The 13,881-nt window shown below is 45.8% G+C and overlaps 1 protein-coding gene across 8 annotated transcripts in view; it reads right to left on the bottom strand.

The window, feature by feature from the left end:
* Window positions 1-13,881, bottom strand: part of trps1 (trichorhinophalangeal syndrome I) — a 95,308-nt gene that overhangs the window by 24,507 nt on the left and 56,920 nt on the right. For 5 of the 8 annotated variants that reach the window (XM_085900204.1, XM_085900206.1, XM_085900209.1 and 2 more), the window contains 2 exons: window positions 11,537-11,945; window positions 353-982 (listed from right to left, as the gene is read on the bottom strand). In XM_085900204.1, the coding sequence (XP_085756330.1) occupies window positions 353-982; window positions 11,537-11,549 (643 nt within the window). In that variant the 5' untranslated portion in view covers window positions 11,550-11,945. Of the gene's footprint in view, window positions 1-352; window positions 983-1,661; window positions 1,930-1,983; window positions 2,041-2,169; window positions 2,263-11,536; window positions 11,946-13,313; window positions 13,358-13,881 lie in introns of those variants that run through there. The other 3 variants (XM_085900208.1, XM_085900212.1, XM_085900211.1) reach the window with 3 other exon arrangements.

The following is a 13,881-nucleotide window of genomic DNA, read 5'->3' as shown; positions in this document are numbered from 1 at the left end:
CAAAGGTTGTGGGACTCGGACGGCCAGGAACAAAAATGTGAGTTGTGGAAAATGCCAAATAGCGGTTGGATTCATGTCGCTTAAAGTTAAATGCCATGCCTTTAATTTGTGTCGGGGAGGGGAGTGTCCCGCTTCTGTGAGTTGTGTCTGAAAAGTCACAGGTGAATAAATGAATGTTCGCGATGCCTCGGATGTGGCAGGGAAGGCGGCCCTGTTTTGGGAGGGGGGACATTTTCAATCAAGTAGCCTTCCATCGACAAACCCCACGGACACACTGTTTTACTTTCTACTTTGTGTCGTTTACGAGCACTCGGCACAAAGAGGGTGCAAAACGAGCCAAGCTAGGAGTTACCTAGAGGTGTGTGCGGGGGCGCCATGTTGTGGAGAGCCAGGATGTGTGTGTCGAGGGCAGCGTCCTGCCGTGTGCGGTTGTGCAGGCCGAGGTGATACTTCCTAAAGTGCTTCACCAGGTCGGAGGGGTCGTTGCCATAGTAACCGTAACCGCACACATTGCACTTGAAGTCCTGCAGCTTGGGGGAGGGGCTGGAGGAGAGCGGCGGTGTGTCCGGGGCCGACTCCGCCCTGCCGGCGTCCGAACCGGGGTGATGGCCTTTGCCCGCTTTGTCTTCGGGATCCGACTCGGCCGCTTTGAGTCCTCCTCGCGAAGGCCTACCTCCGCCGCCTCCTCCCCTCCTCCCGCCTCGCTCCTTGTTGCCGACGGATGAGGGCGAGAGAGACGAGGAAATGCACTCACTTTCTCCTTCCTCCTCCTCCTCCTCCTCCTCGTCGGGCTCCTCATCGCCCCGAACCCGCTCCTCGGGCTCGGAGGGGCGACTTATTCGGTCGGCCTCGGCTCCCACGCGCCCCTCGTCTTCCTCGCCGTCCTCCTCCTCCTCGCCCGCCGGCCTCCTCCCCTCTTCCTCCTCCTCCTCCTCCTCGCCTCCCACACTGCGGATAGGGGGATTCTTCTTCCTTACCATCGCTGAGAAAATGGAACAAAGTAGCGTGTTACTTCTATTTGTGGACAACAAGGGTGGGGAACAAACAATACCATACTGTGCAAAACATGCACGACACAACAGGACAGAAATAGGAACGGTATGGACAAATCATCTCCAACCAACTTAAAAAAATAATAATGGCCAACTCCACCAATGTGTCATACTAAAGCCTTTCTCAGATATATCTGTGTAACTAATCAAAAACAGCAGCTAAGCCAAAGTGTGATTATGTTTGCACGTGACAAGAAAAGCCACCACCACCAAGACGCATGCATACGAATGGACTGCAGGCTGAATTATACATAAGCTCCCATATTGCAAAATGGGTCAATGTAATCAAAGAGAGATACAGACAAAAAGACTGTATAACAGTCTTCTCCTCTCTTTCTTAGCCACGCAACTATTAAAATAAAGTAATTTATGTCTGCCGGGGCCCACGCCTCAACCAAGCCTGGCACAGAGTCTGCACGTGTGTGTGAGCGTGTGTGTGCGTGTGTGTGTGTGAGATAGAGTGCAGGGAGCAGAGGAAAATCTCATCTGATGCTTACCACACCCAAGTCAGAATTCATCACACATACACACATGCACACACACAAAGTGGAAAACGACATCGTTGTGGTGAAGCGATGACGCAAAAAGTCCCGACTTAAAGGAGCTCACGAGTGGCCAAAGTGTGTTTCCATCTGCCGCTCGACGGACGTCCATTAAGATGAGGGTCATAAAACTGTGAATTTAATCATAAGCAATTGGTCGCTAACGTCCCTCTTGCGTGCCAATTACGGGAAGGCTCGGATTTTAGAAGGTATATGCGACACAAAACAAATGTTGAAAGATACATATCCAAAATGTAATTGTGGCTCTGGGTCCTGACATCAGGGTCAGAACTCAGACTGGATTGTGCCGATCCGCAGGCTGCAGGCTGTATGCACAGGCTGGAACCATTACGATCAAGTGCAATTAGGTGCAAGCCACCACAACATACCGACTTCACTGCATATCAGTCAGCGACTGCTCCTCGCTACAATTACCCAACCCACCTCTGAAAAAAACAAAAAAAACAAAGCTAAGCGCCCCCGCGATATGACAGGTAGGATGAATGTGACGCTTAATCGTTTCCATCATCGTGAATTAGCCGGTGGGACCATTATCTAAAATTGATGATAATGACCTGGAGACGACCGCTGAGGGATACGCTGACATGAGCGTTACAACTTCCCCGATTGGTGACAAAGTAGGGGAACCAAACTGAAGAAAATTATGACTAAAGATTTGAGGGCGGTCATTAAAAATGGCACTATTAAGTAACATGCAGGATAAAGCAAAAAAAAAAAAAAGAAATACAGTTAACAAGGCTGTTTTGTTGCCTGTTCAAAAATGTGCAAATTACAATCTAAAACTCATTTTACATTATATTTGAATTGCCGACTTCTTTTCCACTAACAACCCGAGCTAAACTTAGCTCCTAACCAAGATGCAAAGCTTCGCTCAGACACATCACTTGAAATTGGACAGCGACAATTGCTTCCAACCCAAAAAGTCAGGCAGGCACGTTAGCCTTCACAGCCGCCCTGTTTCAAGAATGCACTTCTGAACAGGTGTCGCCCCGCTTCTGGAACTACCTTTTGGCCATGGAAAAAGCTTGGACTGCAAAAGTACAAAGCAGTTATTTAGACGTCATTGTCACGCGTGATTACATGATGCCCAAATGATGGGACTTTGTGGCTACGTTGGCTTGTCACTTCAACTTAGCGCTCTTTGAAGCAAAAAGTTAATAAAAGCCGCTGTGTATGAATGCGTACGCTTTCATGCCCAGACAGACAAAACATATGCGTTCCTGAAACCAAGCCAAGCTGTAATGGGAATCAGACACGAGCGAGGTTGTTTTTTTTTTTTTTTTAAACATATGACTTGTGCTATTTAAACTCAAGAGCCTTGGGTGTGTACAAAAAAATGTATACAAACATCTACGGCGGTGAATGAGCGAACCAACTGATCTCTTGGAAAACCACGCACCCAACCCAACCCAGCCAGCCAAGCGAACCATCTAAGTTCTTCCGCAGCACAAGCGTACCCCTCCGAGGAGCACACAAATACAGAGACATCCAGTTAGTGGAGTCGGTCGGGAACTCCGCACCGTGAAGTAACAGCGTGTCAAAAGTGTCATCATAAATGTCAAGCCTAATGAGGGCACTTTCAAGACCTTTCGAATCAAACTCAACCACTAAATTGCTCTCTCGCTAGTTGTGCTTCTTTTGTCAATGGACCCGCTTCATATCACTCCACCCTTCATCCATTGCTCTCAATTAATCCGTCACACACACACCCGCAAACATTCGGCACGCTTTCGGTTCTGCCAATTTCACTTTGCTCTGTCTGGCTTGTCCGGATACTAACCTCGGAAAGGTACAGGTACTGTTTTAAGGTAACACTTGATTGACACAATTGATCTGCATGAAATCAGCATTAATGTACAATACAGCTCTGAAGCGGCCATTACCATGACTGTGTATCGGTCCAAAAAGTCAGATGCGGTGTGTACACAATAAACACTCGCACAAAAGATCACTATCCTCAGCAACTTGGGAGTATTTCAGAAACACAAGGCACGAGTGCAGACAATGCATCTCTTCTGTTATTTCAATAATCTGTGACCTGAGAGTTTATAAGACTGAATAGTCTGGACTCTTGTCTGGATTTTGACTTTGCAAAACACACACACATGCACTAAAGCACAGACAAAGCTTCCCCCACTACGGTCTTTAGAGCATACGCTGTCTGAGTGTGTGAATGTCATCAAATATAGCATGTGTGGTCACGTCTCTTTTTTTTTTCATAAAATGCATTTCTCTCGTGGTTAGCCTGAGTTGCTAACCGTGTTCGCTCGGCCCTTGTTCTCGTCTAACAGATGGACTGAAACTCATAATAATAGTAATAATACTTGATCCTTTCGGTAATTTATCAAAATTGAAATTCGTGGCACCTTTAGGGTATTCAACCTTCGAGGTAACTGTGTGGAAAGCTCTGACTAACACAATGAGCGGGTGTAATTAATTATGGCTAAACAGGCCAAGCAATAGTCCAACCCATATGGATGTCTCGCACTCGCACACGCTCGTAAACTCTCGTTGGTGTATGCGTGGATGAATTAGCTCTTGGTTAAACATGCTCTGACCTCCGCTAATGGAATAACTGGGAATAAATTCATTTCAAATAGACAAAAAAAAATGTTAACATGCAATGATGTGATCATTTGAGGGTGGACGCAAATTGCGCAACAACACAACATCCAATAAGGATCGATCGGGCCGGATTCATTTCCTCTCATTGGATTCTGCAGGATTGCAATTGATCATTGTAGCCTTTGTAATGTGCCTGCATTAACAACTCAGTGTTAATAACTGGTAGTATTTAAAAGTGATCCCCTTAAGCACTCCCAAAAGGCCAGAAGAAACACAACGTCAACAAAACACACAAATAGAAAACAGTGAATGTAGTAGCAATAGGCTGGGATCACTTCCTGGCACACTTTTTGAAGAATACAGCAAACATACATGAGGACACAGAGATAGTTCAAAAAGCCTTGGAGGCCTCAGTCTGAGCTTTCATTTCCTCTGTCCTTCAAAAAAAAAAAAGACAAAAATGTTGAAAAACACGTCGACACGCATGCACCCGAGAGCTGATGCTTATCAAGAACTGTGACCCGCCCGCAGGAACTAAACAGCACACAAAAAGATTGGTGCAAAAACAAGTCGATGAAACTCTGACCAAAAGAGTAACAGTTATGACAATACGGGGCATAAAAAAAAACCCAAAAAAACATGGCTTTGTTCAAAAAGGGAAGTCTATATAAAAAAAGCATGCACACACAGACCAAACTGTGCTTCTTATTTGACCTATTGTCGCCTTTTGACCATCAATCAAAATGAAACTCAAATGACTCCAGTTGCTCATTTAAAATAGATTCAGGTGTGGAGACATAATGAAGGCAAAGCTAGACAATCTTTGATGGCGAAGGAATGCAATCTGTTGCTCTCACGCCCGTCTTAAGTGCCGGTACACCCAAAGATATGGGGGGAAAAAAAAAAAATACAAAATTGCGCACACACACAAAGGCACGAGATTTCACTGCTGACATCAGCAGTTACTACACCCTTAATCTTTTCATGGACTATCTTTTGTTGAGAACCTCTCCCATTTGCCTTTTATTCCTCGCCCTGATTCTCCACTGATCTCGCACGCCGTTGATGAATCACACACCTAGAAAAAAAATGAAATGAAACGATAAGATGGGCGTGCTGGCTGAGGCTTTCCCTTTTGTCGTGATTTTGGAAAGCTGACAGTCGGATGAGTCATTGGGGAACCAGTCAAAATGCCAAGAGCGTCGGGCGTATCGTGTCGAAGATACACGTGCGTCAATTGCTGAATGAAAATAAAATGGCGACTGTCAATCACTCGTCGGTCGAGTGCTGTTACGTGTTTGAGTTGGGCGACCGCAAAACAAAGTTCAGATGCGCAGGTGGGCCGAGGAACATGCATCCTTGCTACAGCTTGACACAATAAAAGCTCTCACGGTTCATTTTTTTGGCTCAGGTAACAATCATTCTCACCAAACCTGCACTTCAGCATTCGGTCTTGGTGTCTCACCACTAATTACATAAAATCTCGAGATTAAAAAAAAAAAGAACACAACAGGGCCTTGTGACAGTCTCGGAAGAGGAAACAGTCAGATAAAAGCGAGCGGGAAGGAGGCCAAATTAAAAGCAGAGATGAGAACGAGGGGGGGGGGGGGGGCGGGCTCGCAAGACAAGAAGGAAGGCGAGATGTGAATTCATTGCCTTAAAAGCAGATGGGAGTCAAACGGCGTGATAACAATCAGACTACACATCCACACCGAAGGCCCATGACTCCCTCGGTCGCTCGCTCGCTCGCTCGCTCTCAGACAGATAAGCAGATACCGAGTGTCAAATTCCAGGCCCATCACGCACCGGCGTGACACATTGCAGACCCCCGGAGTTCTCCTTTTTGTCTTGTTTTGGACAGACGGAGATGCCGAGGGGTCGGGATGTCTCCGAGTCGGGTCGGGATGGCAAATGAACTCTCAAATGTTTCTCATTGACTGTTTGGAAGCACCATAGGCAGAAAAGAAAAGTTCCATGCGTCAGCTCACCACAAAACACTGTGGTGGCAAATGATCCGCCTCCCTTCCCTGTGTCTATGTGGCACTCGCCGCGTTGACTCCCTCTGTCCTATTATGGACATAGCAACTGTGTTGATGTCAATGCGACGAAGGGAGGTTTGATTCACCGAGCGTCCCCGTCCGTCCCAGCGATAGCAGATAAGGCCATATATAAACAGCACTTGAAAGCGCAAATGTAAATGTTTGGACGTGGGCGCGCAACGCCGGCCCAGAGAGAGAGAGAGAGTTCACGCCGGGAGAAGGCCGCCGGCCGACGTTAATCAAGTGCTGAGAAACTTGTTATCGGCCAATCTATAGTTTATAAGCGGGGATGCTGAAAAGTTTGTCGAGGTCAGAGGAGATGGATGTTGCTCTTCTGCGTGGCGCAAATCAAATGAAACGCTAATGACGTGACGCTTAAAAGAAAGGCGGCTAACCGTTAGTATCGTGGCTTCAAGCACCAACAGGACTTTTGATTTGACTTTTTACACTGGGCTGAAAAATGTATCAAAAGCCCCCCAGGCGATTGGGCTTTTGCCTGGAGCGCCCATGCGCTTTTCTCCTTTTTTTTAATCAACGGGCGATAAGCACAATTGACTTGCTCCCTCCCCGGTCTTCATTTGCATGGGAGATCCAATCAGACATCTTACGAGCGGGCGCCAATTCAAGTCCGCGGGGGTTCGCAGAGGACGTCTAGGACTTTACCTGACTTGATTTGACAGTCAGTGCGAGATCATTTGCTGGCTTGCGGGTTTTAAATCATTAAGGAGGCCGCAAAAACATTGAAAGTTCCTTCTTTTTTTTTCATCCATCCCTCTAGACCAGGGTTTGCTAACTTATGCCTGGGGCTTCTTGACCATAGACAATATGCAACCCTTAGAGCAAGTCCATATTTTATGAGACCTTTTTTTTTTGTGTGTGGATAAAAAGATCAGAAAAGTGGGAGGTACATACTTTGCATTTTGACAGCAATGTGTTTCAATAATGGTTCGCCCTCCAGTGAATAAAGAATTTCTTTTTCTGTGATCATGATAACGAGGTCTAAGCCCACCTTTTTTTCTTTTTGGGCCGGGGCAGGGGGGAGCGCACTCCATTACGGAAACTTGATGGAGCCACCAAAACGAGAGGCTGTTCTTCCAACAGATGTTGTACATTAGACGGAACATGTTGAAACCAAACCAACGAGAGCGGCCATTAGAAACAAAAAGGCCATTCTTGCAGCTGTTACAATATAAATTGAGTTAGTGAGCCACTTCTGTAAGGATTTTGCGTCAAAGCGCTGGCTTTTGCCCGCCTGCTTTGACCTCATAGTCTGAGGTTTATAATCACTCGAGTAACAAGTAGCTCTATGGCTGCTTTGTTCACTTAACTAATTCAGCTAACCAGAGTTTGTTTTCGACTCAAAGTTTAAAGAAGGTGTTGTAACTTTCAAGTTTCTTACATAGCTCTTCTTCCATAACGATAGCCGAGGAGTGCGTTGAAGTGTTTCTGCATGTGTGAGACGTTGATTGTTCGCAGGTCTTGGCACTGGCGGCCGCTACGCCGACGGTTACGCCAAAGTAAACCCAAAGACGCAAGGAAAACGGACACAAAGAAAACACCAGAAAAGTACGTGGGAGGAAAAAGAAGAAGTGATAATTTCAGAACAAGCCAAAAACAAGTAAGAAACACTATTGGGCAGGATAAAGCGGGCTTGGAAATACATATTCAGCAAGTGGAGGACAGTAGGGGTCGGAATTGCATCGAAACCGGAGATATGATATTTCAATATTGTTGCCAACGACATCAATGCTCTCACTCGGGGCGTAATGCAACATGGATTCAGATTTGAACAAAAATCTTGATTGTCTGAGGTTCAGCAAAGAAGCGATAACAGTACTGAAATCAGCATCTTCAGCAATGGCGTCAATTCCCGCATTTCTTTTTAGGTGACGAGTGAAAGTGAGCCAGGTAGCGTCTGACATCACTGCTTAGAGCGCAGTCTCTCTTCTTTTTTTTTTTTTCTCCACAAGACGTTTTTGTTTTTACAGCTTCAACTCTGGGCAGACCCGACCGCTGTGCGCGCACACAACAGACTCACTCACACACACACACACACACACACACACACACACACACACACACACACACACACACACACACACACACACACACACACACACACACACACACACGTGCACACACAAACCCCTAAAGAGGCCTTTTTCCACATAGGGCCATATGGTGCAGACAGGCGCACGGAAACAATTCTCCAAAAACAACACACACTCTGCATTTAGAAACCTGTCATCCAGACACACACACGTGCACACACACACACAGTTAAATCTGCTGAATGAATTGCTGCCTTGTTCGGCGGTGCGCTAATGGCAAGGAACCTGCCATAGAGATTACCGCACTTGCACACTCACATTCGACATTAGCCCAATTATCCATTGGTACCAAATTTAATATTCCAATAGAGGCCTATACACAAGCCCATAAAGACAGCTGATATTTAGCTTGTTCTGGCATGATTACGTCTTTAATATAGCAGAGTAAGGTCATAAATTTAGAGAGAGAGAGAAAAAAAAGCAATCTGCAGTGAATGACTGGCTGGCTGGCTGTGGCGTGGCTCTTCAAAGGCAGATATGTGTTTCCATGCTATATTCCAAACTAGCAATCCAAACTTCCAGTAACTTCCACCACCCAACTTTGGCAGCCGGCGGACTGGAGGCGAGCAGGCAGCCGCCACATTCAACAACATGGCAACGTGTTCGGCCATTTACGGAGCTAGACGCCCCGGATTAAGCGACTGTGTGGAATTGATTCATCGCGTCTTGAGGCAAAATGGAGTGCATTGCGAGGTTTAGAACCCAAACGACAACAGCGTGACTCCAAGCGGAGTGTTTTTGCCGACATCGCCGTTATTCTGCTACAGACAACAATGGCATTGAATCTCTTAGGTGACTTCAGTGAGAAAAAGAAGAAAAAAAACAATTAAATAATTGAAAGCTCTCTGCCAAACGTCTTCAATCATCTCAGATCACAAGGGCAGACGGTATTTTAAAAAAAAAAAAAAGTGTAACTAATATGGCTTAAACGTTTAATTCCTTTAGGAAAACCGACAGTCTCTGCGCTGACTTTGCAATAATTTGCTCCCAGACGCGCTCGCAGCAGCAGCAGCAGCAGCAGCAGCTGTATGGCGGCTCACCGGCATATGGATTAAATAAATATAGTGTGCACGGAGCTTGTTAACACTTGCTCGCTTGGCCACGGCACGCCGTGCTCGCCAAAACGCGAAAACAAAAAGACAACACGCCCTGTGGCGGCGCGGCGCTCGTATGAGCAGGTGAGTTTGGATCTGGGCTCAGCTCGAGAGCGAGTAGCGACACATAGTGTAATTGCTCGTGAGGCAAATGCAGCTTGCAGTGGGGCAGAGGTTTTGGGTTTGCGTGCCCGTTGGCAATGTGGCTGCTTTCAAACCTAATCTGATTAAGGCGTTTTAGACCGGCCTGCTTTGGAACAAACGCAGACAAATGGAAAATATAGGTTGGACCCCATGGCCTTGCTTTTGTCTGATGAACGGCTCTTCCGGCAGGGAGAGAAATTAGCTCATCTCTGAATGATTATCTTGTTGTGCATGTCAGAAAAATAGAATGAAAATTTTAGCAGGTTGGCCACAAATAAAAGAATCTTGATAGCACAACAACAGCGAAGCACAAGGTCACGTTTTTTGCGACTTATTTCTACACTTCACAAACATGGCATAGAAGAAAAACAAAATGGTCTCGTGGTACTCCAAAATTCCCAGAAAGTCAACGGGGTATGGTTGATTTTGCAGTTTACTCTTAATGACAGTGAATTATTCTTGTCACGCTTAATTTGTGTGAGCTCTCGTCTCCTGATGAAGACGCCCCACCCACCCCAAAGTGCGCAAGTGACTCCGAAGTCACGTTAACGCTTACTCCATCCAAGTGACTGAATCAATTATGAAATCATGTGGACAATTCACATCATGCCAAAGGCTCATCTGTCATTTCCACGCTTTGATTGACTCTGCGTCCTTTGAACAAGTCGATCATTAGCAAACTAACAAATGATGTCATTAATTGCGGTGACGTCTGGTGACAACGCCTTTATCCATCTTTGTCTGCATAACTTAAGATGCCTGTGCCAGGAAAATAATTGTTTCCTGTACGATTGAGCATGGAGGTGAGGGTTAATATAATGGGACTGACAAAAATGTGGGCTTCAAAATGGTCCAATTTTGAGTGATGCCAATGGTTGCTACACGAATACACATCAAGATGCAAAGTGCATAACCAGACCTCGACATTTCCCAGGATGCATTGATGGAAAACAAAAGAGCTACAATACAATTTAGGTTAATAGGATAGTTTGTTTAACCGAGCCACTAAATCAGAGCATGACTGAACTGTGTATTTGTGTAACTTATGTTCACTGTGATGTAATGTTGGCAAAAAAAAAAAAAACAATCACAAAAATATTCAGCAAGAGTCAACAGACATAAGATCATGTCGCACTTACAGTGCTATTACGTCAGAAACGTGCGGGCGTTTTCAATGACTTTTCGGTTCCATCGAATTGTCTCCACTTGACATTCCTTTGTTTTTGTTTTTTTTTGTTTTTTTCGAGCATTGCACAAAAACATGTTCCAAATCCGACTCGTACTGGCAACATCAAAGTCGTGGCAGCACCACAACACAGGCAAGCAAAAGCGAAGCGACGCGAACGCGCGCATGTGCGCACTCGCACAAATGTGCGCACACGCACCAATGTAGACAGTCGCAGTCAGACATAAGCGCACGCACGCCCGCGCGCACGCACGCACGCAAACCACAGCTAAAAGCATCAAGCGGTTGAAAGCAACCCGCCCTGCTGAATAACATCACCGAGCAAAAGCCGCCGGACCGCATAATGAAAAACATACAAACACGCACGCACGCACGCACGCACACACACTCACGTGCTTAAAAGGCCTTGTCCCATATGTTCAGGCTTGTCCTAATCATTTATCTAAACACACAATGACAGAAAAAGTCATCCAAATTCTTGCTGTCTTTTATTTTTGCCTTACCTTGCTTCTGGGGCAAACCTCCACCAGGGTTTGAAACTTTGATCACAAAACCTTTCATTATACCGAGCAACGTTACTGACATGTTTATCAATCATAATGCTTCATATAAATAATAGCATCGTTTATATTGGTTATGACCCCACTTTAATGACATACGCGCAGATAGCAATTTATTTGCATATTGAATCTTCTGGGAATTAAAAATGGAGGGTATTTTTTTATTTCAATCATTCATCAGATTATTATGCACGGTATTGTAGGAGTATTTAAAAGTCTCACCTCTGCTGGTCATCAGGTTATAAAAACATGCCTGGGCATCGGTTCTGTTCAAGTGGCTCAGTTGGGCCCTGGAGGTTCCGCTCCGGAAAAAAAAAAAAAAAAAAAATCAAAAAATTCCAAGTGCTCTTTTCTCAGCAGGCCCACATAACTCCACGTAGGTCCATGGCAGCCAAACTTTCAGCTCTCAACTTTTTTGGGGAGGGGGGGGGACTTTAGGAGGGTCTTAAACTCCACATACTGGAGCATCTGCTCGCTCTGGTCCACCGCCGCAGTTCGGTGGAGCGCGTTGTAGATCCACGGGAGAAGTTTTAAAACAGATGGCGCGTCCAGTCTAAGTTCTGGTTTAGATCCTCGTCAATTTTTGGGTGGGAGACACACAAAAAAAAAGAAGAAAAGCCCTCTGAAGCTCCTGGAACAAGAAAGAAGGACAAATAAGTTTATATTATACGTCAGGATGTCTTGTCCAAATTTTTCAGGGAACAATTTTCCCTCCCTTACACTCCCAAATTGAGTCTCGTGCTGCGGCACAAGAAAAAAAATGTTTTGTGCCACGCTGCCAATGCGGCTGCAGCGTTGACGGATAGATCGATCGAATCTATCCCACAAATGAGATCCAGGCGCCATTGAAATATGGTGACCTGTGACATTTTTGCTTCATCCAAACTGGTAGATGCCAACGGCACCTTTTAAATGGGCAGGTGAGCCAATATAAATGTTGAGTTAGTTTTGACAGTATCACATCCATCCAACTTTTGTCTGGACGGTCGAAAACAAGGGCAGCGGCGAGTCATTATGTGGAAACGGATACGGGGCGTTTTGGAGGAGAAACCCAAGATTGCTGGCGAGAAAAGTCAAGCGCATTATGAGTCATTACAGAAATTATGAGTCATTTTCAAACCTTCCCATCAAGAAAGTGCACTGCGGGTGTCTTTTGGGCCGCCAAAGGAGCAGCACAAAAGTAGACTTCAGAAATCGGCGATATCGGCCAATCAGAAACTGGCAAGTGACGGCAATTCCGATCTAATTCAATCCCGTCAACTATTTGAGCTGCTGTGTGATGACATTTCGTACAAATCCAAACGCGTCCAGTTATTACGAGCTTGACCGCATAATAACATAATTTAGCCAATAGTGACTTTTATGAAGAAGAAGAAAAAAAAATTGAAGTTCTCACAACAGGAAAAGAGGTGTACTTTCTTTCCCATGGACAAATATTTTCCCCACGGAGCCCGGCCCGGGTCTCGCGGCTCCTCATTCATTGACTCAATCACAGTTGCTCTGTTTTTCTCTTCATCCGCCTTCTTCACCGTGACTTATCTCCATCCTTTCCACTGGCGTTCTTTCTTCCATCAACTTTTCAAATCTCTTTCCATCGCTGTCTTTCCCATCAATCCGTCAGCGAGCTCCCGACAAACTTGGCCCGATTGCCGCCTGTTTTTCCCACTCGGGACACGCTCGTGCTCGTGCTCGTGCTCGCACACGCACACGCGCAGACATACAGATGTCTTGGAACACCCCCTGCGCTCCGCAGCCGTGTGTGGTCCGGTCCGACTATAGGCCGTTACATTGTCCCAGACGGGTCGGGCCGCTAGCCGGCAGACGGGGGGGGGGGGGGGGGGGGGGGTGACTTGACTTGGTGGTGGGTCGGGGGGGATGTTTGTTTTTCTGTTTCCAATTTGGTCCGGCCCGGAGGAACTCCACACTCCGCTCTGTCTCAAACGCACCATTCATGACGGCCTGACGCACACGATTATACAGGAAAGGCCCCTTTGCTCACCTGCGTGCACAACACATCTCCAACCTCATGCAAGCACCCGTAATCTAAAAAGAAAAAAAACATTACTGGCAATCAGAAGCCGGAAGAAATTAAAAAGAAAAAATGTTAGGTGGAATGAAGTCTCTGGCAATCAGTTCAGGGTGTATCTTGCTTTTTGTAGACTGGGATAGGCAGCACGGCAGAAAATAGATAATTAGTCACGGGAAGATTTTTGTTTGGATCCCTTTCAAAAAAAGTCAATAAAAGACAACACGTCAGCTTGCTACCTCCTCACTTTTGTTCGACATTCCTCACATTCAACTTTTTGTTGATTTGGTCAACAACACCTATTAAAATGGCAATGTGGTCAGAATTGGAGTTTTATAACATTTTTAGCACCAGGTTCCATCAATTAGAGGCTGGAGTAGAATGCAACATATTTCACATTCAATTCAAACATTCCATCGGACGCCGCAGCCCGGCCTGCTATTGAACTGAAAATAGATGGACGCTAGTTAGGCTCAAAACAAGCGCAAAATAATGAATGCAATCTGATGTGTTGCTTTCAGATAGGATCAAAAATTTAAAA

The sequence above is a fragment of the Syngnathus leptorhynchus genome, chromosome 20 (assembly GCF_054491065.1).
Source record: "Syngnathus leptorhynchus isolate UIUO chromosome 20, UIUO_Slep, whole genome shotgun sequence".
NCBI classification, from domain to species: domain Eukaryota; kingdom Metazoa; phylum Chordata; class Actinopteri; order Syngnathiformes; family Syngnathidae; genus Syngnathus; species Syngnathus leptorhynchus.
This window is presented reverse-complemented; position numbering and strand designations above follow the sequence as displayed.